Source organism: Balaenoptera musculus, chromosome 2 (assembly GCF_009873245.2).
Source record: "Balaenoptera musculus isolate JJ_BM4_2016_0621 chromosome 2, mBalMus1.pri.v3, whole genome shotgun sequence".
NCBI classification, from domain to species: domain Eukaryota; kingdom Metazoa; phylum Chordata; class Mammalia; order Artiodactyla; family Balaenopteridae; genus Balaenoptera; species Balaenoptera musculus.
In genome coordinates, this window is record NC_045786.1 from 174,036,819 (window position 1) to 174,062,949 (window position 26,131).

Here is a 26,131-nt window from a genome sequence, read left to right on the forward strand (position 1 = left end):
GGAGGGCGGGTGGGCTGCGTGGGACCCTGGCCCAGGGGAATGATGCAGCTCCTACCCCATCCCAGCCCACTGCACAGGGGGAGAAACTGAGGCCCAGCAGAGATGAGGCAGATCCATGCCTCCACCCACCCACCCAGGACCTCCTATATCTGACACTCTCCCACCCGTGTGGTTGTCTAGGGTGTGACCACGGAGGCCAAAGGAGACTTCTGCAGTCATGGAAGGCTCCTTGGAAGAGGCGACGGTCTGCAGGGTGTGGAAGGGCTGGTGGAAATTGGAGGCGGGTGAGCAGGAGGCCTCCCCAGGTGGGAGCAGGAGGCCCCAGGCAGGACAGCTTCCTGCAGGCCCAGGAGAATGAAATGGAAAGTGTCAGGAGAGGCTGCTTTGGAGCCCCAGGCTGGTAATGCCTGCTGTTTGCAAGGCTGCTCTGAGTAAAGGCCAGTCATGGGACCCAGTGCTCCACTCTGCCCAGGGGCTTTTGGGCTCACATGCCAGCCTGGGGGTGTCCCTTCCTCCTAGTGGGGCTCAGGTGAGAGCATCCCTGGGTTGGCCCTGCTGGAGGTCTTGGCTCCCGATGCCCCCCAGGAGGGAGCGTGCAGATGGGGGCCCAATCCTCAGGACGATCCTCTTCACCAGCCTCGGGCGCTCTCACGCAGCAAATGGGGGTTGAGCACCTGCCAGCACCCCGCTGGTGCTGAGGACCCAGACCTTCAGGGCAGCCTGGCCTGCCCTGAAGGGCTCCCGGGAACCAGGCACAGACTGCAGGTGAGAAGTGCACGGCTGGAGCAAAGCAGGGAAGGGGGTGGGGTGGGACAGGAAGGCCTCACCAGGATGTGGCCTCTGCAATCTCAGGGGAACACGGAGTTAGGACTGGGCCCGGCCGTCAGCCTGTCCTCAGCAGGGATAACCAGACCCTGCTCTGCCCTCTGGAGGAGCCACTTACGGGCTCAGGCTCCAGGTCTGCCGGGGTCACATCCTCCTTCTGGTGCCACGTTGATGAGTCCCTCCCTCCTTCGTGCAGAGGTGAACACAGTGCCTGCCCAGTGGGGGGATGGGGGTGGGGGAAGCTGCCGCCGTGAGATTAAGTGTTGCGTCAACGTTTGGACTGTCGGCGTCCACAGAATGTCTCAATGATTACTAGCGCTAGTGGGAAACACCGCCCTTTCCAGGAAGACCCCTGGTCTCTCTTTCAGATTCCAAGGCCAGAATTTGGGGGCCACTTATGAATCTGAGAAACGTCCTCTGCACTTTGTGACACTTGAATAGCTTTTTGCACCTTCAGGGGCACTTGAATAGTTTGTCAGAAGACTTGACATTGAGACTTTTCGGGAAAATCCAGGTCATCCAGTCACTGTGCTTATAGTTAGTTGTATAATTAAACTAAAAACTGAGAACGTTGGGCTGTGCACAGGCAGATGGCACTCAACTGACCTCCACAGTTTTTGCGGTAGGTGTACTAGTTAGCTGTCACCACAGACATGCTGCATAACAAATAAATCCCCCCCCCCAATACTCAGAGTCTTAAAGCAGCAGCCAGTTCCTCCCTTGGGTCTGTGGCTTGACTGCTCTTGGCCAACCTCTGCCAGGCTCGTCCGTGTGTGGGGGCTGAGCTGATGTAAACTCTGCTCTGCTCCACTCTTTCCTCCTGGGACCATGGCTCTTCTCACGTCCTGTGGCTCAGGCGCAGTAGGGGCGAGCCTGGTCATGCAGGCGCTTTTCAAGCCTTTGGTCACATGGCCTAACCTCAGATCCTGGTGGAGAGAGAGACCCTGTGATTTTAGGGGAGGAGCTGCAGGGCCGCCGGCACAGGGCATGGGGGCTGGGGCTTGCAGGTCCTCAGCCAGGGGGGTTGAGACAGCCAGGCTCGCCAGCCTTTCTTGCCCTCCTCTGTGTGTGTGTGTGTGTGTGTGTGTGCCCCCAGCCACAGGATGAGGGCATTTCCTCGTGTGTGTGTGTGTGTGTGTGTGTGTCTGGGCCCGGCCGCAGGATGAGGGCATTTCCTTGTGTGTGTGTGTGTGTGTCTGTCTGTCTGTCTGTCTGTCTGGGCCCGGCCGCAGGATAGGGCATTTCCTTGTGTGTGTGTGTGTGTGTGTGTATGTGTGTCTGGGCCCGGCCGCAGGATAGGGCATTTCCTCGTGTGTGTGTGTGTGTGTGTCTGGGCCCGGCCGCAGGATGAGGGCATTTTCGTGTGTGTGTGTGTGTGTGTGTCTGGGCCCAGCCGCAGGATAGGGCATTCTCTTGTGTGTGTGTGTGTGTGTCTGGGCCCGGCTGCAGGATGAGGGCATTTCCTTGTGTGTGTGTGTGTGTGTGTGTCTGTTTGTCTGGGCCCGGCCGCAGGATAGGGCATTTCCTCGTGTGTGTGTGTGTGTGTGTGCGCGCGCGTGTGTGTGTGTGTGTGTGTGCGCGTGTGTGTGTGTGTCTGGGCCCAGCCGCAGGATGAGGGCATTTCAAAGTCAGCCTGCCTCCGAAGCAGCAGCGTTGGCGGGAGGGAATAACTCCGCTCCCACCAGGCTGAGAATAGCTCAGAATTGGGTCACGCTCCCCGAGAGCTCCGGTCACAGCCTCCAGCCTTTGAGGATAATCGGCTTTCTCCCCAGCATCTGTCCCTTCGAAGAGGAGGGCAGACCGGGTGCAGGCACGTTTGTAGAAGAAGCGGAGGGGTCGGGACGAGGCGGGGAGTCTGTTAGTGGCTGGTCCCTTCCGTCCCTCCCCCGCTTCCTTTGCTGTCCCCGCTCCATTCATGTCCCCTGCCTGGCAGGCCACTTCCACCCTTCCTGCCCACCCTGCCACTTACCCCACTCCCTGGGACCCATCAACCCCTGCCCAGGGCCAGGTCATGTGAGAAAGCTCCGAGGGTGCCCCCACCCTCCTGCCCTGACTCCTTCCTGGGCTCTCTTTCCTTCTGTCCTGGGTAAAGGTGATGGTGGGGAGTGGGCGACGCCCCTCTCCGAGGATTCAGGAGGCTCAGGTCTCTCCAGCCTTCAGGCTCTGACGTCCTGCTCGCCACTTGGGCCCAACGTGGAGTGCAGCCCCTTGGCCTGCCAGAGGAACTGGAATCTCTCAAACTGCTCTTTTCTTTCTTTTCTTTCTTAAAACAAAAACACGCCTTGATGAACTTAAGTGGCATGGTCACAACTATGGAAGCTTCCAGCACCAGCTACCTGGCTCTTTTCGAGGCTGCGCTTTTGTCAACAAGAGCTTAGTTTTCCCTCCCTTTGGTTGGAATATTTGTGCCGACGCCCCAGGCCCTTCTGGGATCACTGTGTCTCCCAGTGGATCCATCGCAGAGGCCCCTGGGCTCCCAGATTGAGAGCAGCAGGGGACAACAGGGCAACGCGGTGCGGGCACTTCTTTTGGTTCTGATTCGAACAAACCAAATGTTTTATTTTACAAAATAAGACAGCTGGGACATTTGAAGGCTGAGTGGATGTTTCATGGGTTTAGGAATGACAGCTTTTTTAGGTGTGCTAACGATACTACGAAATGATAGGGTGGCTGGCATCTGCCTCAAAATAACCTGGGTGGGGGGAGGGGAGAGAGATCCGAAACCCTGGTCCCCTGGGACCAGGAAGCCTTTGGGATTCTCTCTACTTTCACCTTTCTTTGACATTTTCCATGATAAAGAGTTTTCTTTTATTTTGTTTTAAAGGAGAAATGCTCCAGGCCACTTAACCTTTTCTTTGCTCTTGGCTCCGCAGCCCTGGAGGAGGTCAGCTAGATCAATGCCCAGGGTCACTGGTCCCAGCCTCCCCTCCCAGGGCCACCAGGCTCCTCCTAAGTCGAGGGTGGTGGTGTGTCCCTCGGGTTCTCCAGCACTGGGGGCGGGGGCAGCAGGTCACGCGCTGTGGGGCAGGAGAGAGACACAGAGGGTTGGTCCCCGGCAGGGGAAACGGTGAGCTGTCCACTCTCTGCTCCCCTCAGCGTGGATCCAGGGGCCACAGACCCAGGAGCCAGCTTGCTGTGGTGGAGCGTGGGCCTTGGGAGCGGCTCCCAGCCTCGCAGGGGGTGGGGTGGGGAGGGCTGCAGGACGCCCTCACCTCCTGCCTCGGAGGGGGTGCTGCCCCAGCTCCAGGAGACGGCCCCTCTTCTGGCCTCTCCAGCTCCAGACAACCACCCTGTATTGGCTTCCAGACCCTCCCCGTAGCCCTGTACCCACTTCGTCCACCCTGCTGCCACCAATAGGCCTGACCTCATGCCATGCCCCCAGAAGATAGCTAAGGGATTCATTCGATTGCAGTGTAATTCCCATACAAGGATGGACCCGTTTAACAGTCCAGCTCCAGGAGTGCTGGACCCACGTATGCACCCCTGGACCCTCGCTGTCCCTCCCTAGTCTGTCTCCGCGCCCATCCCAGACGGACACTCGGCCGCCTTCTGTCACTGTCATTACATTTGCCGATAAAATGAATCTAAATGGGCGAGTGAACCAGGGGATGGGACGAGGTCTGAACACAGCCTCTTTCCGTGGTGTCAGGGAGCACCTACAGGGCCAGCAGCGGACACACGGCTCCGCAGGACCCAGGCTGCTGGGCACGCCGATGGGAAGGCTCTGAGCCGCTGGACACACTCGGGTGAGCAAGGCCCGGGCCTGTGGAGGCGAGGGCCCTGCCGAGGAATGCGGGTGGCCGCCTGTGGGGCAGGGGCTGCGGGGGCAACAGACAGAGGCTTGTTGCTAAGCTACGGGCACAATGGACATTCCAGGCACCAGGCAACTGGGACAGAGACCTTTCTCGGCGGGAGGAGGCCTGGGGGCCCAGGCCACCCCCACCCCCACCCCCCAGCTCTGCTGTCCCCCAGGACGTGAGGCACACGCTGCCTGGCCCCTCGGGGCCTCCGACACCCAGGCCCACTAGCCGGGCACCCAGTGGGGAGGGTGGCCAGCGCGTGCTTCTGCAGCTCAGGCTGACCCAGCCCTCCGTGCCGGCCACCTCCTCTGGGCCTCTGTCTCCTCTGACCGTGCTTCCTGGCCGGTCCCCCCAAGGTTCAAGCGCAGGGCTCTCACGGGGTCCCGGGCAGAGCTTAGAGGTTTTGGTGGGCCTCCAGTCCTCCGCCCCCTCCCCAGCCCTTAGGCTCAGCACCTCCGCTTTTGGCCGCACCTGGCCGGGGCTGGCTCTGCTGGTGGCCACGCCCGGCAGGGCCCCAGGCCCTCGGCGGCTGGCCCCAGTGTCCAGCGCGGCCTCTGTTTGTCTGGGACAAGACAAGGGGTAGGTCGGCTCCCTTCGGGCTCCACTTCCTCCCTCCGTGGAGAGACTGCTAAGGAGCTCTGGGCCCAGGGCCACCAGCTGGTGCCCGGCGGGGGTGGGGGGGGGGCTCGGCGGCCCTTCTCACCCCGCTGACGGTCATCAAGCTCCTGGTCCGGCCACCGGGCCTTGGCCCTCGCAGTTCCCGCATCCAGCGGCCCAGGGCCCCCTCCACCAGGGTGGCCGAGCCGCCACGTCCCCCGCAGCCCCGAGAGACAGACATCCCAGGAGCCCACCCAGGCCTGTCTCCCACTGCACAGTGCCGGGGCCCCAGCTGAACTGCGCAGTCCTTGCGGGCCCGACCGTGTCCAAGCTCTGCGTCCACAGGTACGGCGTTGGAGCCCACCAGGCACCGTCTCTGCACTTTCTCAGCTTTTGTCTCTGTTCTCTGCTACCCTGTCTTTGCTGACCCTGCCACCGGGCCGGCCTCCCGGCCCCTGCCCGAGGAGGTGCCCAGTGCAGTCTGGAGGGGGGTGACTCGCCCTCACTGTGCACGCTTGGCAGAAGGGTGAGAGTTTCTCCCAGCCCCACCGGCGGGGGGCTGGGTGGTTTGCGGCAAAAGACTTGCCCTCTCTGAGCCTCAGCCCCCCACCCCCTGTGCAACAGGGTACGCCCAGCAGCTCCCTGGCTGGGCTTAGGGGGTTTCCCGCATGGGGACGTGCCCAGGCCTGCAAGCCCCTCACCCCACCACATACACACGCACACACGTGTATGCACACACATGCACAGAGATGAATGCACAGGTGCACGTGCCAGGCGTCGTGGGATCCAGGGAGATAGTAGTTTCAGAGCCCCCCATGCCCGAGCCCACCCCAGGATGCTTCCTTATGCCGGCCTCATGGTTCCCCTCCCCCTCCTGCAGCCCTCATCCTTGAAGCTTGCCTGCCTGTCCTGGGACCCAGACAGACAGCTGGACACAGACCCTCCCACACCAGGCCAAGACCCCCCCCACCAAGAGCTGCCTGGGCCCAGCAAGGCATCTGGGGTGGGGTCTGCACCTCAACAGGTGCTGTCACTTATCAGGAGCAAAGCCAGGGGACTGCTCCCATCTCCTCCCCCACTCCGTCCACTTCCCAGGGAGGCAGCCTGGGCCTCTCCAAGGCCGAGCAGGGGCCCCTCGGGGTCTCTTCTAGGCCAGAGCTGAGGACAAAGAGGCAGCTGCCAGCAGGGCGGGTTGGGGGGCCTCGGCCTTTGTGAGCACAGGGCCCCTCCTGGTGACCTCACCACCGGCCAGAGAAGGGCCCTTTCTTCCCAAAGGCGGCCGTTGGGAATCTGCCTGGGGACAAAGCGGCTGCCCGGCAGGGGACCAGTGAGGGGCTGGCCCCCCCATGGCATAAATTAGGGGGGCTGAAGTGGGGGAGGGGAGAGCAGGGCGGCTGCAGCTGGTGCCCAGAGGAAGGCACGCACAGACGGCCACCGAACCCCCCTCCCACACCGGTGCACGAGCTGCCCCCCTCCGAGGCTCATTCATTCATCTCTACTCCTTCATTCATTCCACACATGGCCACTGGGCACAGGCCCTGGGGACACAGAAGAGCATCTGGAGGAGGAAGGAGTGAATGGACGGGTGATGGGTGGGGCTCCCAGTCTGGAGGGGGAATTGGGACAGCCAGTCACCGTGGTCCCCAGGCTCCAGGGCTGGGCAGGGAGCTAGTCCATCCAAGCAGGTGCTCGGACACCCACAGCCACATGTCTGTCCCTGTGGGGAAACCAAGCCCCAGCAGGTGGCCAGGCCTGAGGTCACAGAGCAGCCTCTCAGCCTGGCCAGCTCCCCAGGTGAGGTCAGGAAGACATCTGGTTTTCAATGAGATCAGTGGTGTCGGGTGACATCCGCCCCCTGTGGGGCCCAGGGCTCCACAAGCACCCTCACTGCCTTGCTGGCCCGCGGCCCTCCCTCTTCAGGGCACCTCCCCTGCACCAGAGATGACCCCTGGGTGAGGCCCTGCTGGGTCAGGTGGCCCAGGGTGGCCAGTGGTGGCAGGGCATGTGGACATCACAGATAGTGCCCGGCCAGCACAAGTCACCCAGAGAGCCCCTTGGGCTGTCCCATGGATGCCCCAGATCTCCTCTGTGGCCTGCTGAGCCCTGCTGGGCACCGGAGACATCTGCCCCCATCCCCGAGGCTCTGAGTGCACCAGGGCCCCAGGCCGGGCGGGCTTCCTGCAGGCGGAGGCAACAGGGCAGATGGCCCTGAATGTCAGGCCGGGTCCAGGAGGCAGGCACAGGAGACCTGGTACTGTCAGCAGGGCTTATGTCAGGCCCAGGGGGTCTCCTTCAAAGAGTGACAGCCCTCCCCACCTGCCCCACCAGCCATGAGTAGGATCTGGCCCTGCGTCCTGTCCACACTGGGCACAGAGGCCGAGAGGGTGTCTGAGCGTGTGGAGGGCACCAGCTCCGGGTTCTGTCCCCAGGGCTCCCGGCCCCCCCTCCCACCCAGATGCTGTCCTGACTTGGGGGACTTGGCCTGAGTTGTTTGGTTGGGGTCCGAGAACTTCGGGGCTTGCAGTCACTCCAGCAGCACAGAGAGCTCTGAGATTCCTGGTCCGGAAACGCCCAAAGCCCTTTTGCAACCACTGGGGCCAGAGCCCAGCGGGAGACAGGGAGGAAACTTACGCAACGGAGCACCGACTGGGTGCTGGACACTTCTGTCCTCCCATCACCCCCATTTATGGATGAGGAGACTGAGTCTCTGTGGCTGGGGAGGAGACCAGGAGGAGGCCTGAGGCTTCCAGGACACTGAGCCCCCAAAGGCTGGGGCGCAGCCCGCAGGAGCCCCTCACCCCCTCCCTGGAACAGAGAGCGAGCAGGGCGGGGGCGGGGTGTAAGTAGGCCAGCGCTCTGTGCAGCGTTGCTATGGCGCCGCCGTTGCTGCTGTGCAGGCTTCCTTCTGGGCCCTGTTCCCAGGACACCTCGAGCTAGCTGCCAGGCGTCCCTCCCCAGCCCGGCCAGGCCCCCTCGCCACTCCAGGGCTGCTCCCAGTCTCCGAGCCCTCCTCTACCCCCGGGCCCCTTGCCCACCCGCAGGCTGCCGGGGCGGGGGTGGGGGGGGGGGCCGTGGCAGAGTGTCTGTCCCACCTCGTCACACACACAGCACACACATGCCTGCACACACAGCCTGTGCACACACTCACAGCACTCGCGCGCAGCCACACGAGGCACTCGGTGAAGGTGAAGCTGCAGGAGCTCCGCCTCACAGTGGGAGGTGGGCTGCAGGGCAGAGCTTCGGCTCCAAGACGCCCCCGGACTCCGAGGGGCTGCGAAGCCCGGAGCTGGGCCTCGGCGGCCTTGGCGAGGGGCCTCCTCTAGCCTGGCTGCCCTGCTCAGGGAGCGGGGAGGGGAGCGGCTCTTTGGGCCTAAGGGGCAGACTGAGCCGAGCAGCAGCGCGTTCGCTCGGGCCGCCTCTGGGCGCCGCTGGGCTCCTCCACACACCACGGCGGCTGCCGTGCCCACCCCGGGCCCCGCGTGTGCCTCGCTGGACTCAGCCCCGCGACGAACTGGCTTTCACCGCCCGCTGCACAGGCAGTGGCCCAGGGAGGCCCTGGCGGGCAGCTGCCTTGGCCGGGGCCCCGCCCGCCTCGCTCCCGACGTCAGCTGACGTCAAGGCGTCGGTGAGGGGGCTGACCCCAGGGTCCCGGAAGCCCTGCCGGCAAGGACCCCAGCGAGGGCGGGCAGGGAGGGGCACGGGGGCCGAGTTCCCTGGGGAGGGCTAGGTGGGAGGGGCCGGGGGGACTCCCAGGCCCCCCTTCAGGGTCACAGCTGGGCCCTGTGAGCTCCCCCCTCCCAGTGTGACGCCAGGGGTCCTCACGCCCGCCCGCTGTCTGTGCAGGCGCTGGCTCGTCGCCAACAGGAGGGCCTGCGTCCTTCCGACCTGCGTCCCGCGGTGGCGGTGGCCCCGTGGGCACCCGCGTCCTTTGGGGTGAGCGCTTTGTCTGTCAGAATCCCAAGGGCCCGGGGAAAGGCCCTGAGCTGTTAGCAACGGCGGCCCTTCAGCACAAAGGCCTGCGGGCCCAGGAGGCCGAGGCTCCCCGGTGGGGATCCTACCTCTGCGCCCCCTGCAGCCTCCCCAGCCCAGCGGCCAGCAGCGCGTGAAGCTGTGTGAGGCGCCCAGGGAGCGCTCGAAAGGCAGAGCTGGCTCAGGGCAGAGGAGAGGGGCTCTTGAGAGGCCCCCAAAAGCTTCCGTGGGCAGGGGCGTGGTGGAGGGGCAGCAGGGGGAGAGGGGGCTTCGTGGAGGGGCGAGTGGGTGGGCCGGAGCTGGGAGCATGCTGGGGGTCCTGAGGGAGAAAGGGCAGGAGGCGTCCGACATCAGGGGTGGGGGCGGGGGCGGGGGAAAGGATCTTGCTCCTGGCACTGAGGTGGCAGTGGCACAGAGGCTTGCCTTGGGCACAGGCCAGGCTGGAGGCCGGGAGGGACCCCTGCACCCTGGGCCACCCACCAGGCCCCATGGCTGGAGCTGCTGCGGTCGCCCTCACACCCGCCCCCCTTGCTGCTGCAGGCGGCATGGGGCCAGAGGCCTGCTTCACACGGCGGCAGAGACCTTTGCCTGGCGCACGTCACCTGAGCTGCCCTGGGAGGCCTGCAGGGGGGAGCGGAGGCCTGGAGAAGGACAGGGCTCCTTGAGCCCCGGGAGCACCGGGGGAGGCCCAGGCAGGGCGAGGACCAGCCCTCCCTTCCCACTGCCCACAGCAGCGTTTCCTGACCCCGAGGGCCCAGACCCCCGGCCCGGGCTCGCCCACCTGCTACTGATTTCCAGTTCCTGCCTTCTCTTCGGTTTCCACTGACTTCCTGGGCCCTCCGGCCCTAGACCTCAAAACACAGGAGCCCTAGTGGGGCCCGGGAACAGAGGATGAGACTGGGATCAGGCAGTTCAGCGGAGGGGCGGGGGCATCTGTCCCAGGCCGGAGCGCCTTGGGGCCCGGAGGGTCAGCACACGGGGCAGGGGGCAGGAAGTGGCATTTGGCTTGGACGTGAAGGTTGAGCTCAACTGCCCAGGAGGGAGGGACCAGCCTGCGTAGAGATGGGGGCGGACTGCAGGGCTGCCTTGCCTGCCAGGCCACCAGCTCCACCCTGATGGCGCGGTGCCACGTGAGCTGTGGGCAGGTGGGCCGACCCGGCCTGAGACGGTCCTGCTGGACCCCCAACTCCGAGGGGTGAGTCAGAAGCTGCGAGATCCACAGGCCTCCACGAGGACCCATCAGAGCGCGTGGTCGCGGCGTGACGGGTCATGGAACCCAGCACGAGCACCACGCACAGCTCGGGGACAGAAGCCGCAGCCAAGCGGCGCCGCGGCCACCTGTCCAGCGTCCCGAGGGCAGCTGCGCGGCCGGCGCCCCCGCCCGCTGCCTGCTGCTCCCTCCACCCGGGCGGGTCCTGGGCTCCGTGAAACTGGGCCGCGGGCGCCGCCTGGCGGCCGCACAGCAAAACAAGACTAGAGGGCGGGCCGCGGAGGGGAAGACCGCCCTACAAGGGCAGGGGCCCAACGTGGGAGCAGGTGCGCCGCAGTGCGGGCAGGGCCGTGCGGAGGGCCGGGCTGTGGGGTGGGTCTACCTAGGTCATCATTTTCCACCCAGCCGGGCAGGCCCCGCGCACAGTGGGGCTCACACAGGCCTCTAGGGATCTCATCTGGAGGGACCCCCTCCAGGGGCGCTCTCTCAAGCTGGCCCAAGCACAGGCCTAGCACCTGGACGGCCATCCACGGCAAAAGTCACGAGGCCTGGCTTGGTGGAGCTGCTGTGGCTGGGCCTGGCAGGGTCTCCCCAGAGGCACCCAGTCCCGGAAGGCCACCTGAACCTGGCTCTCTTGTTCTTGGGGAGCCTCTGGTCTAGGATGAAATCCTGCCCTGCCAGGCACCCATGGCTGCCCCCATAGCCAGCAAGGCCCTGTGGGATCCAGCCCTGCAGACTCTCACCTAACTTCTCACCTGGCTACAACCACAGGAACTGCTGCACCTCAGGGCCTTTGCACTGCTGTTGGTCTGCCTTCACACTCTTCCCCAGGCTCTTGCATGGCCCCTACCTCCTGGGCCACCCCGATAACCCTGTTGGTTAAAAGTGCCAAAAGATGCCTTTTTCTGAAAAGATGGAACCTGGACCTCCCAGAGAAAATCTGGCATATGGGACCCTGAGAGTGGCCTGGGCCTGCCTAAGCTGGCCTGTGGGGTAGGGCAGCATGATGAGGCTGTAGACGGTGCTGACGAGACCTCAGGCTTAAGAGCCAGGCCCATGGGACATGGCTGGCTTCTGTGCCTGCCTGTTAAATTCTCTGCATCTTTCTTTTCTTCTTCTTTTTTTTTTGGCCGCACCGTGCAGCTTGTGGGATCTTAGTTCCCCGACCAGGGATTGAACGAACTCAGGCACTCGGCAGTGAGCGCGTGGAGCCCTAACCACTGGACCACCAGGCAAGTCCCTCTTTGCACCTTTAATAACCAGCTCATTTTGTTATTCAGCTAGACCCAGGGGGTTCTGTCACTTACACTGCTTATGTGACCCTGTCCCCTTGAGTAGACCCTCCTGCTGTTAGACCCCTGGTAGCCCCCATCCCCTGGCGCCACCCTCACCACCCTTGTAAACCCTCCCCCTGGGTCCCTCCCTCTGTCTGCTTCTCTTGCCCCACCCTCCCTCCGGGCCCTGCTGCCCTGGCCCCATTGCTCCCAGTTCAGTCCCTACGTCTGCCACCGGGGTGAGCCTTCAACAAAACTCCTCGTCTCCAAAGACCCAAATCCTCCCCTGGCTCACCAGGGCCCCCGGCACCCGTGCTCTGCCCCCTGCTCCCTGCCGAGGTTCTCCCAGGCCCTCAGGTACGCCTGGCACCAGACTCTGGGCCTCTACGCCCGATGCCCCCTCTCCTGGGAGGTCCTCCCACCCCGGGGGTCTCCCTGTAAAGGGTGTGCCACTAGAGCGTCCTCTGACTCCCCCGCACAGGGGCTCAGGGCCCATGCGCACCCTCTCCCTTGGACTCGTCCGCCAGCCTGGCCGGCAAGACGAGGTGACCGAGGAGGCCGCAGTGCGCGCCCCTGAGGGCCCCTTACGTGGGGACTGACGTGTCCCTTGGGCTTCTCACCCAGCTGGGCGCTCGGCCAAGTGCAGTCAGTCAGAGGTGAGGGTGGCAACGTGCCAGCCTGGCTGGCCTTCCTGCCACGTGGGTCTTGGGCACAGCCGCTGCTGAACCCACCAAGCGGGCGAGGTGGGCGTGAGGTGAGCTCCTGATGGTGACACCAGGGTTTCGGCTGCAGGTGCAGTAGACCAAGCTTCTTTGGATCCAGATGAGCAAAAGGGCCGTTGATTTTATTTAATTAACTATTTGGCCGCGCCACACGGATCTTAGTTCCCCGACCGGGGACTGAACCCATGTTGTCATCAGTGAAGGTGCCAAGTCCTAACCACTGGACCTCCAGGGAATCCCCCTGATTCTAAACACTTTATGAAGCCATCTGAAGGTCTGAGATTTTCCATTTACTTATGCAGCAAGTTTTTTGGGGAATATGTATTATGTGCCAGGAGCCAAGGACACTGTTTCTAAAGAGAAGTTCAGCCAAAGGGTATCTGAGCGCCTACTGTTGCCTGGGCCTGAGGCTGCAAGGATGAAGAGAAGGTTCTGCCTCGGAAGGCACCGCAGCCTGGCGTGGGAGTGACAAGCCCGTGGGCCCCGAGGGATGCGGCAGGGGAGCCAGGGCCAGTACCAGGCCACGCCCGCTGTCTCAGGGATGGGGTTGAGGTGACAGAACACACCAGTGGTCCCCACAGGTGGCTCGCCCCTCCACCCAACTCCACATCCTGAGTCTGCTGGAGGATGAGGTGGGACAATCACGTGGGTGTGAGGCCCAGGAGACGGGAGGCTACAGGGAAATGGCGCAGGAGTTTAAAGGATTATTATACAAACAACATCAGCCATTTGCTGTGACCGGTTCGGTGTTTCTCCAGTGTTTGTCCAACTGGGAGTCATGGGCGCCTGGAGCTCCGAAGGTCTGTGAATCCTAAGGGGGGGAAATGCCAACTACACTTTAACTGGCCGAGTTCTCGAACACTCAGTGCTCCGGACGCCTTCCTGCCGTCCAGCCTGCACCCACACTGATAAAACCAGAGCCCCTGGGGTGGGACCCTCCAGGTAAACCCTGTGTTTGCATGTACCCTACTGGGCTGTCCTGTCCTCCCGGTTCGCCATGCGGCCTCGGGCAGTGCCTTGGGCAAGTGATTGCTGTAGAGTCCAAATCTGTGAAATACACTTACCAAAACCTGCCGTGGAATGGTTCCCAGGGTTTAACATGCACATGAGATGTTTCGCCGAGGGCCTGGCACGCAGGAAGGTTCACTCAACGACGGCTTGAAAAATGTTTAAATGATAGCGGAAGCAACGTAGGACACCCCCCCGCCCTGCATCAGACACACTCTGACAGCCGGGCACCCGCTGACCTGCATCCGGGCCCCGATGTGGGCCTCGCTCGCCTTCCAGTTAGCGCTTCTGCGCCCTGGAAGTAAGAACCAAGTTTACCAGTGCTGTGCTGCTCAGCCCCTGTGCGACATCGCTGCCCTGCACTGGGGTTTCTCCTGTCTTGTTCCTGACCAGCCTCGGGGGGTCCCTGAGCCCTGTCCCTCAGCCTCCCTGGCCCATGGCACCCACGGTCTCTCTCCGGCGCTCACGGAGCACCTGCCCTGCTCTCCTGACATCCTGGAGTTTATGCCTGAGACAGATGTGGGACAACCGTGTCCTTTACCACCTCCACGCTGGTTGAGACACAATAGGATGGACATTTCCCAACCCGAGCACCGAGCACACACAGCAAGAGCTTGAGAACAGTATTTTTTTAAATTTTATTTATTTATTTATTTATTTATTTTTGGCTGCGTTGGGTCTTCGTTGCTGCGCGCGGGCTTTCTCTAGTTGTGTCGAGCGGGGGCTACTCTTCGTTGCGGTGCACGGGCTTCTCATTGCGGTGGCTTCTCTTGTTGCGGAGCACGGGCTCTAGGCGCATGGGCTTCAGTAGTTGTGGCTCACGGGCTTAGTTGCTCCGCGGCATGTGGGATCTTCCCGGATCAGGGCTCAAACCCGTGTCCCCTCCATTGGCAGGCGGATTCTTAACCACTGCACCACCAGGGAAGTCCTTGAGGACAGTTTCTAACGTGCATAAGTAACCCAAGCCTAACGGGGCAGAGCGCATCTTGGCGGGTGGCAGAGAATTAAAAATGTCAAATTTCCTGTCTTTTTAACCTGTACGATTTGTTTCTCCTGGCGTCTGGCCTATCACACATCACACACCTGCACGGCGGGGCTGGCCGCGCTGCTTCTCCACTTGGATCACCGGGAGGAACACGCAGGCAGAGAAGACAGAAGAGGGCCTGTAGGTGGAGGCAGGGAAAAGGCAAAACCAGTTGCTGCCACCACGTAATGGGTTGTAATGGGTTTACGACAGACAGCTGCCAAAGCGAGGGTGAGCTGCGAGGTGGGTGAGGGAGCCCGAGGCAGAGCAGAGCATTTTGGGAATGCAGGAAGGGCTAGATGGTCAGAGATGCACGGCCGCCCGGCTAGCTCAGGCGCAGAGCACGAGACTCTCAAATGGCCAGAAAAACATCTCCGTTAGGAAGATGAGCTTCAACAGCACAACACCTTACCTCAAACCTTTCCTCCGGGGAGAGGACCTTTCCAGAACGCCTCGAGTTTCCCCTCCTGCGAGTAAGGGCAGCTCCTGTGCGATTGGCCCGCGGGCACCCTCCCCAGGGAAGCAGCGCGTGAGGCCACATCTGCTCCAAGTTCCCTGGCCCCCCACTGCCTGGGTTGTTTACGGGGGAACACTTACCCCTTCCCCCACCACTGGATCCCCGTCTGTGCCCGTCACTGCCCCCAACTGGAGCCAAGGAGCCCTCCCCCGGGCCTGGCCTGCTCAGGGGCACCCAAGTCAGACAGTACCCAAAGGTGAAAACATGACAACAGGACTCACACCTCAGACTCACGTCCTTTCTCCACCACAAAGAGAAGCTAAGAGATTTTTTATTTCACCAATAATTAAGGGTATACTAGTGTGTCTATCTCAAAATAATACTGAATTATTTAAGACACGGTATTACAGTAGTCACACGGTTCATGGGGCGGGGACGGGAACCAACACGCTGGGATGACACACCTGAATTACACATGAAAATCAGTGTGGCAAATTGTTCTCCAATGATTCTTGAGAAAAACACTGCATGAGTTTAAAGCTAAAAAGCTTTGCTTAAAAAAACCTGTGTGAACAGGCTAAGCTTCGACCCTCCAAAACCGGATTAAAAACTGGCCAAGTAAAACAAATGAGAAAAACTGGTTAAACTTTTCAAATATACTAAATTATGTCAAATATATTATACCCAGGCAGTTTAGCAAAATAAAGCGTTAAATTGTACTTAGTAGACACAGTCATCATGTTTATTTTCATAACTACTTCACAGTAGGCTGATTAATCTGTTTGGATAAAGAATGACCTGAAAGCAATGCTGACTGAATGGAAGGTAAAGAAAGCAAACATTCTCAGCCAATTTTTCGTGAACATGGATTACACAGTTTAATGCAGACCCAAGGCCAAACATTTTTAGGGGGTAGGTGTTACTTCCAGTACAGATTCTCTTCATGTAAGATCATAAAAATACAATACAAAGTGATGAACCCAAAATACATGCAGCAGCCCACATTAACGCACATGCCTCCCAACGAGGGACAGTAGCAGCTAAAGCCAGTATCACTAGGGCTCATTGTGGGAACCGAATCATCAGGTACAGGGAACTAGAACAGACTGAAGACAGGGAGCGTCACTCCTCAGCACTCAAGGCTGATTTGATTATTTCAATGACCAGAATAATCCCCGTGAGAAATCCAACATGGCAGTGGATGGGCTCACTGTCCTATACTCACCCCCGATGTGCACAGATTAGCAGTCTGAGCCATCTCTGCGAGTTATGGAAAACACTGCTGGAAATGAATGCTAGGGGAAGACCTGCTTTCAAACAACAATGGATACTCTGAAAGCACAGGTTAACATTTAACTTTCAAATCTGAAATTAACGTGAAGTAGTGGGGCCTGGTGCAGGATGTGAGGACGTCTGAAGTGAGTTATAGAGTACAGCCTTGATTGCCCAGTGATATAACGCCAACAGTGCTCGAACTTAAAAACTCCTCAAGTTTTTAAGAGCACCCTAAAATTATGATACAGAATAGCAATCCTGAAACGACTTTGGTCAGCATGAGCTACCAATAAGCTGCACTGAAAGCCCGCTGGACGTGCAGGTGGAAGGCTCACGGCCCAAAGACCTCCGATTGCCCTTTGACCCCACTGTCCAATGAATCTAGAACATTTCTAGTAGGAAAGACATATCAAGGGCTTTTAATTATTGGGCAGTACTGAGACAAAGTGAAAACTTTTTAGGGCTACACGTTTATAATCTTTTAGGTATTTAGGGCTATTCCTTTATCCATTTTATTTTTAGCTGTTTCCAAAGTTATCAAATTATTATCTCTGAAAGAAAATAACAAATTACTATAGAGCTCAAAAGATGTACTCTAATACGATTATTTTGTGAGAGCTGACTACAGAGTAGTCTGTTTGTTAGTTATAATACTGGGGCAGCAAGTTATCAAGGCACTTCAGAACTCTGGGAAATTCTTCTGTTCACATTAACAGGCAACTGGTAAACTTGGACCCTCAAAAAGTATGTACAGAAATATGTACACCCTTTAGCAGAAGAAAAAAATTTCCTGCACTGACAGACTTTACTGGCCCTTTCAGGCACTAGAGAAACATCCATGTGCCAATAACATGAGCTAAGGAATGCAGCAGGTTGGTGCCCAACGTCTGCAGGTGCAGGGAGCTGACGCTCGCTTCCTCTGAACAAGCTTCAAAGAGCTGGTCCTGCAGGGCTGCCGACAGCTTCTGCTCTCATACACTATAAAACAGCATTGGGAATGTTTAACAAGTTTGTCCCTTATGCCTTGAACGACAGAAGAAGCCCATTACGTGCTACATGCAGACATTTTTGCTTATTTTAGCATAACCTGATAATTGGTAATTTACACTTTTCATTATCTTACTATGGGTGTGGGTGTCTCCTTTTTTTATAAAAGGTCCATTAACTTCATTTAAATGTTCCCATCCTTAGTAATTTCTAAGAGAAATTGTAAGTTTAGATTTTACAAACAAAAACAACTTGAAGGTATTAGCTGGTGTTTATCCCTTCTTCAATGCAGTCTCAAAGGTGTTTTTGCTATTCATTTTCATAATTTTCTTATGTCACACACAAAAATAAGACTCCCCCTCTAAATGCAGAGTACAGGAGAAAATACACTGTATTTCAAACAAAAAATGTTTATGAAAGAACCCACCATCCAAAAAAACAAAAAAACTCCCACCCTATTAAATTGGGTGGGACCAATTGGGTTTTATAAATGAAAAAAATCCTTCTGCTTTATTTAGCATAATAAAACATATCATTGTACTGCGTTTGTGCTTGGACCTTACTTCTACTTAACCAAAAATTTCCCCCTTCCTCATAATTGTCCTGGTATTTATTATGTAAGGTTATGTCTATTTCTAGATTCTGAAATATCTGCATTTTAATGCTTGAACAACCCATTAAAACTGTTTTAAAAGCTGCCCCTATTCCATTTTCTGATTTAAAAAAAAAAAACAAAAAAAACCACACCACAACATAGTGATCCAAATGGAAAAGTTAGTATGTTGTAATATTTGTTTTTCAACATCAAAAGCAGCAGAGATACTGAATATAATTTGCTTAAATCATAAATACTGAGATTGACGTATGCATGTATAAATCACATGCAGGCTCAACAAACTGAAAGCTCTCTATAAATACACAGACACATATATAAAGTGCAAAATAAGAATGATCAACCATGGGCTCTCTGGCGTTTTAGTACTCCCATTCATCGGATTTCAAGTCGAGATAGCTGAGAATATTCTGTGCAAGCTTCACTGCCTGTTTCCGGGCAGCCTTACACTTCTCCTCTCCCTGCGGGTCAACGGCGTCCAGGGCAAGCAGCTGCTTGGTGAGCAGCTCTTCCAGCCGGATGTAGTTCTTATCATTTCGACTGCCATCAAATGAGAGAACTTCCCCCTGGATCTCTGACAAGTTTCCCAGGACGTTCCAGACCGCTTTGTGTGAGGGGTGCTCCTCACAAACAAACAGCTTTCTTTTCTCAAGGGCTTCCTTCAAGTCGACGTAAGTGATGAGGGTCTGAACTTCAATCACCGCTCTTCTCCTGGCTTCCCGGATGCAGGGGTTTTTTTCAAGACTTACCTCATCCAACTGTCCAATCAAACCCTGCAGTTCTGTTTTGGAGCTCAGGTACAATTCTGAAGGATTCTGTGCTTGAAGAAGTTCGTTTTTTATTTCTCTCATTCTCTTGAGGACCTTTTCTATTTTTAAAATGGAATGATTCTGCCCCAGGTCAAACGCATGAGTGGTATCTGCTTCCTCTTCTAAATCCAAGTACCTCAATAACTGGTTGATATCTTCCACGACCTCCTTCCGGTAATTCCTGATTTCTGTGTGCCCGCACACGTCTAAAGCATCCAGGTCAGCCATCAGCCCCGAGAGCACACAAGACAAGTGCTTGCAAGTCTCATTACTGTTCACTCCCATAAGAAGGGCAATCAGAGTGCCTCTGGCCTTGTTCACTTCACACATCACAGAGTTAATTTTGGCAACTGAGGGATGCGCGTCCTCAGAAAGCGGCAGGGAAGGCTGCTTTTTCATGCAGTCCTCGATAATCTCTTGCACTGCACAGATTTTGGTTAAAGTGTGATACCGTGCTTTCCGCAAGGAGATCTTGCCTCCAGTTTTAACGTGTGTCAGCCTCAAAATGATATCCTGGATGCCTTCTTCAAACTCATCAGTTACGCAGTTGCCTCCACTATACAATGGCACAATCTTCTCTTTCACCAGGGACTGGGCTTCTGTAAAAATGTTCTGTATTTCGATCCGGTGTGGGTGGTTTGCGTTCTGCTCCAACTCTTTGAGAAGATGCTCTGTTTCTTGTGCTGCCCTCTTCCTAGCTTGCTGAATATCTCCTTTTCCTTCAGTATCTACCGAGTCTATTTCAAAAAGTTGTTTTGTTAGAACCCTCTCCAGTTTCTTGTAATTCTTGTCGTCTGACAGACCACTGAAACCAATTACTTGCTGTTCTATGCTTTTTACCTCCTTTTGGATTTCCTGAAGCCTACTAATAGAAGGATGTTGGTTTCCCATCTCCATACTTTTGTTGTGTTCAGTTTCACAAGCACTAAAAGATGACAAACATAACTTATTACACCACAAAGCCTGCAGAACGGTAATCATATATTAATTCATTCTAAAAAGATATGCTTAAGAAATATGGCTTGTTATTGCGATCCCAAGGACAGTCACACTTGAGTGACTAATCAACTCCCTCTCCTGAAAATAACCTAAACATGGCAGTGATTGAGACCGGGGTTACTGCAGTGGGGAATATGAGCCGGAGCTCTGGGCCTGGGAAATTCAGAGTTTCCTCAGTCATCAAAGAAAACGGCATATGCCTTTATAAGTATGCCATGAGGTTGAACTATCAGCTTGGAGAAAGCACAAGTACCTTAGGTCTTAACACTGGAAGCTGGTTTTTGGCAAGAGCAGGGCACCTCTGTGGAATGTACAACAGCAGCTCTTCTAACCTTCCAGACGTCATGGGTACACTGAAGCACCCCGACCAGACCAAAGTGCTATGCCTAGTTTCAGGAAAAGGAACTAAACAAAAGGAGCTGAGCCACTGAAACCAACACCAGGGGTTGGCAGACACTCCCAAAAGTCCCCACTTCTACTTCCTCTCCACCCTTTAAGCACTTGTGTAAAAATACCCTGTTTCTCGCCCCACCCTTTTCATACCTCACAAATCCTCCCTGCACAGGGATAAAATTCCACAGGGAAGGCGACTGGGTTACGTTAAAGGCACCACCTTGGGCTTCGGAGGCCTAGTACCCCCTAGGTCCTATCGTGCTCCTCTCCTCCTCCAAAACACACCCCACGAGAATGAGACAATTATGACTAATTCATTCACCAGCCTCCCGTTAAGGGTCCAGAAGGGTTTAACGCATTTTTTTTTTTTTTACGCTCTTTCACGGGAGGGGGATGGATGCTCAACCAAAACTAATCCCCTGTGGGTAGCCGAGCCCAGAACACGCCTCTGGAAGCCCAGAAGAGCAGGCTGCCTCGACTGTTTCCTCCCCTCTCGCCCAGCCCTCCCAGCACTTTACCCAGCAGCGGTCTAAGCTGGTTTGGTCTTGCCTTCCCGTGGGTGAAGTGGCCAGATAGAAGATCGGCCCTTTACGGGGTGCGGCACCGGAGCTGCGCCCCAAGCTGCATCTCTCTCCCCCTCCCGGCTAGGTCTGAACTGGGCAGCCGGTGAAGGGGCCGGCGGTGGCAGCGACAGCTACTGGCCGCAGCGGCCGCTCCGGGCGTCTCGCCCGGGCCCCACGACGCGCCCGCCGGCCTGACCTCACAATGGCCCGTGGGGGGAGGGGACGGCCGTGCTCGGCCGGGCAGAGGAGCCGGCGAGAAGGGAGGAAACTCGGGCCCGGCCGGCTGCGGGGAGCCCGGCTCCGAAACCAGGCCCGGCCGCGTCTGACCCGGGGCGGGGGTGGCGCCAACTCCGGCCCGGCCGGAGCGGGGCGGCGCCCCGGGACAGGGGTCTTCCGCTGGCAGCCCGCGCCGAGGTGAGGCCGCGCGCCCCCACCCGCCCCGCGGAGGCCTCCGCCCTCGCTCACCTGCGCCGCCCGCGCCATCGCACGCTTTGCCACCAACGCCCCGCAGTCTTGCCGTCGCCGGGCCCGGCAGCCCCGCCCCCGGGCCGAACACTCCCCGCCCTGGGAAACAGTCCTCCGGCGTCCGCGCTGCACCTCGACCCTTGCTGAGCCCGCCGCTAGCCGCCTAGCGCAGTCCCCTGGAATGCCCGCGCCCGAGGAGCTGCCACCCGGGCGCGCTCTCGCCGTTCGGCCGCCCACGCAGCCTGTCACATGCCGGGCAAGCTCACGGTCGGCCGAGTCGTCCCCTCCCGCGGGCTTTGCGACCGTGCCGTAAGGCAGCCCCTCGCGCCGTCGCGACTCCGCTGTGCGTCGCGGGGGCCGCCGGACGGCAGCCATGGCGGCCTTGCGACCCCCGAGGAGGGCCCTGCTTCGTCTCTGCCGCGCCTTCTCCAGCGGCGGCTGCCAGCTCGCCCCCGAGCGCGGCGGTGAGCGCAGGGATGCCGCGCCGAGCCGGGTGAGTGTGGTTCCCGGAGAGGTTGGGCCGGGAGTGACCGCGAGGGGCGACAGACCCGAGCCGCGCCCCTCAGGGACACACGTGGGCGCTCACCTGCGTTGCCGCACTGGCGGCCTCGGCTGAGCTACCCGGGAGCAGGGTCCCCGAGCTGGCCCGGGCCTGGCGCGGAGCAGCGTACGCGGCGTGGGGGGACGGGCGGGTGGAGAGTGGGGAGGCCCCGGAGTCGCCAAGTGTCCTGCGTCGCCGCCACCCCGGGGCTGTTGACAAAACTTCTGTTAAGTAGAGCAGAGTCAGCTAGGAAGTTTATACGTACCTTATTTCTTGTCGAGGATAATTAGTCTTTACATTTAAGAGCTGTTGATAAGCACAGCGTGTGTGTGTGTGTGTGTGTGTGTGTTTTCGCGCGCGCTTGGCTTCGTTCAAATTATTAGTGCTTTTCGTCAAGTGATGACAAACTGTCGTCATATTTTGTAGGACTTCACGTTGAACGCTTTTTCTGGTTTGGAAACTGTGTGTGCATATATGCATTTTACTGACCAAAGATGCACAAAGATGAATATCTTTAGCAGCAAAGGGGCGAGCAGTTTTTATAAATTGCACTGCTTTGGGGAAGGATGTTTTGTTTGAGGGAGCCGTAGGCCTTCATTCCAACTGTCACATGAAAATATGGACTAACGGTGTGGAATAGGCTGCAGATAGAATATTTAAACGAAGCCTAAGAATACTGGACCTCCCTGGCGGTCCAGTGAGTAAGACTCCGCGCTTCCACTGCAGAGGATGCGAGTTCTATCCCTGGTCGGGGAAGTTTCGCATGCCGCGCGGTGCAGCCCGCCCCCCCCCCCCCGAAAAAAAAAGCATACAAAAACTAACGTTTCATTTGCCAACAGGCTAAGGAGCGAGGCTGGCAAGCATCCTTTAAACGATAATTAAAGAAGGATAAAAAGAGCCTATTAAGAATTCCAAAACGTGCCTGCCTGTAAATTTTCATTTATTTTGGTCTGTTGCTATTAGCATGCTTTTATAAATGCAGCTTTGAAGTTCTGTCTGGTTTACAGTTTAAACAGGGAGTTACCAGGGCAACTGGGCACCTAGACCCCAAGCCTCTGGCTCAGTTCCCTCATACAGTGGCCACAGCCCTGACTTCTATTCCTAGAACATAGAAACCCACCAGCATCTCAGTGTTTGGGCAGAAAGATACTCAACAGGTATCTGAAAATGCTCTGGGAGGGCAAACAACATCAGCCAACAACTGCCCCCAGGGTGAGGACTTAGCCCAACTTCTTTTGTGAACAAGTGCTGGAAAAAAGAACAGCACCCACACAGGGCTTTCTCTGTTGACATACAGCCTTTTGTTAAAGTAAGTCTTACTGTGGGTCTGATCCTCGAGATGAGACCTCTCTGCCTTTTGCAGTCCAAGTGACAAGGAAGCCGGTGCTGCGTAGCTGTTGGACTGCCTACACCTGTGAAGGCAATGACTCTGATGAGGCTGAAAGTGGAGCAGCTGACCCATGAGTCAGACCTTCCCCGTTCTAGCCTTACGACTTGTGCTGCTGTTGTTGTTTTTTAGAATGTGTTCCCCATTACGCTAGGTTTTGGATGGGACGTGAAAGAACAGTTCTTTCCTCAGGGCAATTTGTGTTTCCTATGTGTTTGGCCCCATCTTTGTGTGCTTCCTGAGCACACAGCCGGTTCTCCAGGTAATTCAATTCCTGCAGCAGAGAGAGATTGTTGTCTTTCAGGCTGTGATTTTAAATATTCTTTAAGGTCTTCTTAAAAGTCACAGGTCCTAAACCTTTTGTTTTCTTTATTTAAAGAGATATATTTTAATCCTGTATTTCTAGTTCACCCTATGTATTTTCTCATTCTTTGTTCTTCACTTGCGTTAAGGAGACCTGCTTTTAGGACCTACACAATTTATTTCCCTCTCTAATCTCTGGCTACCAGTTTATTATTATTTATTTATTTTTTGGCCGTGCTGTACAGCTTGCGGGATATTAGTTCCTTGACCAGGGATTAAACCTGGGCCCTCAGCAGTGAAAGCGCAGAGTCCTAACCACTGGACGGCCAGGGAATTCCCTGGCTACTGTTTTGTTTTTGTTTTTGTTTTTAATTATTTATTTATTTCTGGCTGTGTTGGGTCTTTGTTGCTGCGCGTGGGCTTTCTCTAGTTGCAGCGAGCGGGGGCTACTCTTCGTTGCGGTGCGCGGGCTTCTCATTGTGGTGGCTTCTCTTATTGTGGAGCACGGGCTCTAGGACTGCGGGCTTCAGTAATTGTGGCACACGGGCTCAGTAGTTGTGGCACACAGACTTAGTTGTTCCGCAGCATGTGGGATCTTCCCAGACCAGGGCTCGAACCCGTGACCCCTGCATTGGCAGGCGGATTCTTAACCACTGTGCCACCAGGGAAGTCCAAACATCAGGATTCTTTTTTTTTTTTTTTAATTTTTTTATTTTTGGCTACATTGGGTCTTCATTGCTGTGCGCGGGCTTTCTCTAGTTGCGGCGAGCGGGGGCTACTCTTGGTTGCAGTGCGCGGGCTTCTCATTGCGGTGGCTTCTCTTGTTGCAGAGCACAGGCTGTAGGCGCGCGGGCTTCAGTAGCTGGGGCTCGCGGGCTCTGGAGCGCAGGCTCAGTAGTTGTGGCTCACGGGCTTAGTTGCTCCGTGGCATGTGAGATCTTCCCGGACCAGGGCTCCAACCTGTGTCCCCTGCGTTGGCAGGCAGGTTCTTAACCACTGTGCCACCAGGGAAGCCCCAAACATCAGGATTCTTAAGGGCAAGTCCAATAAGTTCACAAGTTAGGGAACCACGGTTATATTATATGCATTAATATTTGCTTATAGTCCTGAATTCCATTCACGTTTATACTGATAGTAAACATTTATGAAGCACTTGCATGCACTGTTCTGAAAACTTTACATATTTTAACTTATTTAAGCCTAAAATTCTGTCCAGAAGGTGCTTTTATCATCCCCATTTTACAGATGAGATTGAATAATTACTTTTCAATAATTACTTACTTTTACAGTAAGATTAAACAATTTCAAGATCATAATGCTTGCACATAAGGAATATACATGTTATAGTTCCTTTATCCAAAGGATAATGAATTAAAAAAATTTTCTTCTAGTAATTTCTAGATGAACAAAACAGAGAAACAGGCCCTCAGCATAAAGAGGTAGTATTCGCAGATAACAGATAATGGAACTACTGGTGTCACGTTTTGCTTACATTTTCATTAAGGAGAATGATCTCCAAAATCCCCAAGTTTAGATTTGGAATAAACCTCATAGGAAGAAATTGAAACTCAGGATAAATGAGAAACTGGTGAGAGAGCTAGTCATTGAATTTTAAGGTTAACATGGATATTTCTAGTATTTAAAAGGCTTTCAATAAATAGTTGGAAAACAAAGCTGGGGTGGGAGGACTTTAAAAACCATGCAATTTAACTCTATTATCATAAAGGTGAGGAAATTGGGACCCAGAGATGTAAAGTGACTTGCCTGCTATCACACAGCAGAGTCAGGATTGAAATCAATGTTTTCCCACTCTCAGTCCAGTGTTCTAACGCTACCAAATGCTTTTTCTTCACCTATTGAAACAATTACATGATTTCCCCTTGTTCTGTTAATGTGGAGAATTACTTTGATTTATTGATTTTCTTTTTTTGTTACTTATGGGAAATTTAAAACATGTACAAGGATAGAAGAATATAAAGAATTGCTGTGTATCCAGTACCCTGCTTCTACAGTTATCCACTCATGGCTGTTTATTTCATCCTTACCCCAATCCAGTCCCCCTTCCCAGATAATTTTATGCCAAATAGCAGACATCATATTTCATTTGTAAGTATTTCAGTATGTATCTTTAAAAGATACAGACTTAAATATATATACATATACCTGTGTGTGTATATATGTATATATAAAACATAATACCATCGTCACACCTAAAAATATTATGATTCCTTAATCCCAGCAAATTTCCAATGTTCAAATTTCTTCAGTTGTCTTAGAAATGTCATAAATGTTTTCTTTTACAATTTGCTTGTATCAGCATCCAAATAAGGTCTACACATTGCAACTGATTAATATTCTTTTAGTTTTCTTTCAACCTATAGGGTTTGCCTCTATCCCCTTCCTTTTTTTTTTTGAATTTTTGAATTTTTGTATTTTATTTATTTTTTATACAGCAGGTTCTTATTAGTTATCTGTTTTATACATATTAGTGTATATATGTCAATCCCAATCTCCCAATTCATCCCACCACCACCCCCCCACTTTCCCCCCTTGGTGTCCATACGTTTGTTCTCTACATCTGTGTATCTATTTCTGCCCTGCAAACCGGTTAATCTGTACCATTTTTCTAGGTTCCACATATATGCGTTAATATATGATATTTGTTTTTCTCTTTCTGACTTACTTTGTATGACAGTCTCTAGATCCAACCACGTCTCTACAAATGACCCAGTTTTGTTCCTTTTTATGGCTGAGTAATATTCCATTGAATATATGTACCACATCTTTATCCATTCGTCTGTCGATGGGCATTTAGGTTGCTTCCATGTCCTGGCTATTGTAAATAGTGCTGCAATGAACACTGGGGTGCATGTGTCTTTTTGAATTATGGTTTTCTCTGGGTATATGCCC

General features: G+C 55.6%; 2 protein-coding genes across 11 annotated transcripts in view; one reads left to right on the forward strand and one right to left on the reverse strand.

Moving 5' to 3' along the window:
• Window positions 1-15,738: 15,738 nt before the first annotated feature.
• On the reverse strand, window positions 15,739-21,117 carry BAG5 (BAG cochaperone 5). Of its 4 annotated transcripts, none has more exons than XM_036842115.1 (2): window positions 20,991-21,117; window positions 15,739-19,495 (listed from the first exon to the last, which is right to left on the reverse strand). In XM_036842115.1, exon 2 carries the CDS (start codon window positions 19,465-19,467, stop codon window positions 18,124-18,126), a length of 1,344 nt encoding a protein of 447 aa, XP_036698010.1. In that variant the 5' UTR covers window positions 19,468-19,495; window positions 20,991-21,117; the 3' UTR covers window positions 15,739-18,123. The 4 variants fall into 4 exon arrangements, with proteins under 4 accessions (XP_036698010.1, XP_036698011.1, XP_036698014.1 ...); XM_036842116.1 differs by lacking the exon at window positions 20,991-21,117 and adding an exon at window positions 20,481-20,688; XM_036842119.1 differs by lacking the exon at window positions 20,991-21,117 and adding an exon at window positions 19,823-20,446.
• Window positions 21,118-21,256: 139 nt separating this feature from the next.
• The window catches only part of LOC118889969 (cytochrome c oxidase assembly factor 8), a 31,977-nt gene continuing 27,102 nt past the window's right edge, over window positions 21,257-26,131 (forward strand). For 5 of the 7 annotated variants that reach the window (XR_005018640.1, XM_036842124.1, XM_036842121.1 and 2 more), the window contains exon 1: window positions 21,257-21,483. Coding sequence is in view for 6 of the 7 variants with exons in the window: in XM_036842124.1 (XP_036698019.1) it covers window positions 21,364-21,483 (120 nt within the window). In the remaining variant the exon portion in view is untranslated. The remainder of the gene's footprint in view (window positions 21,484-26,131) is intronic. The other 2 variants (XM_036842120.1, XM_036842122.1) reach the window with 1 other exon arrangement.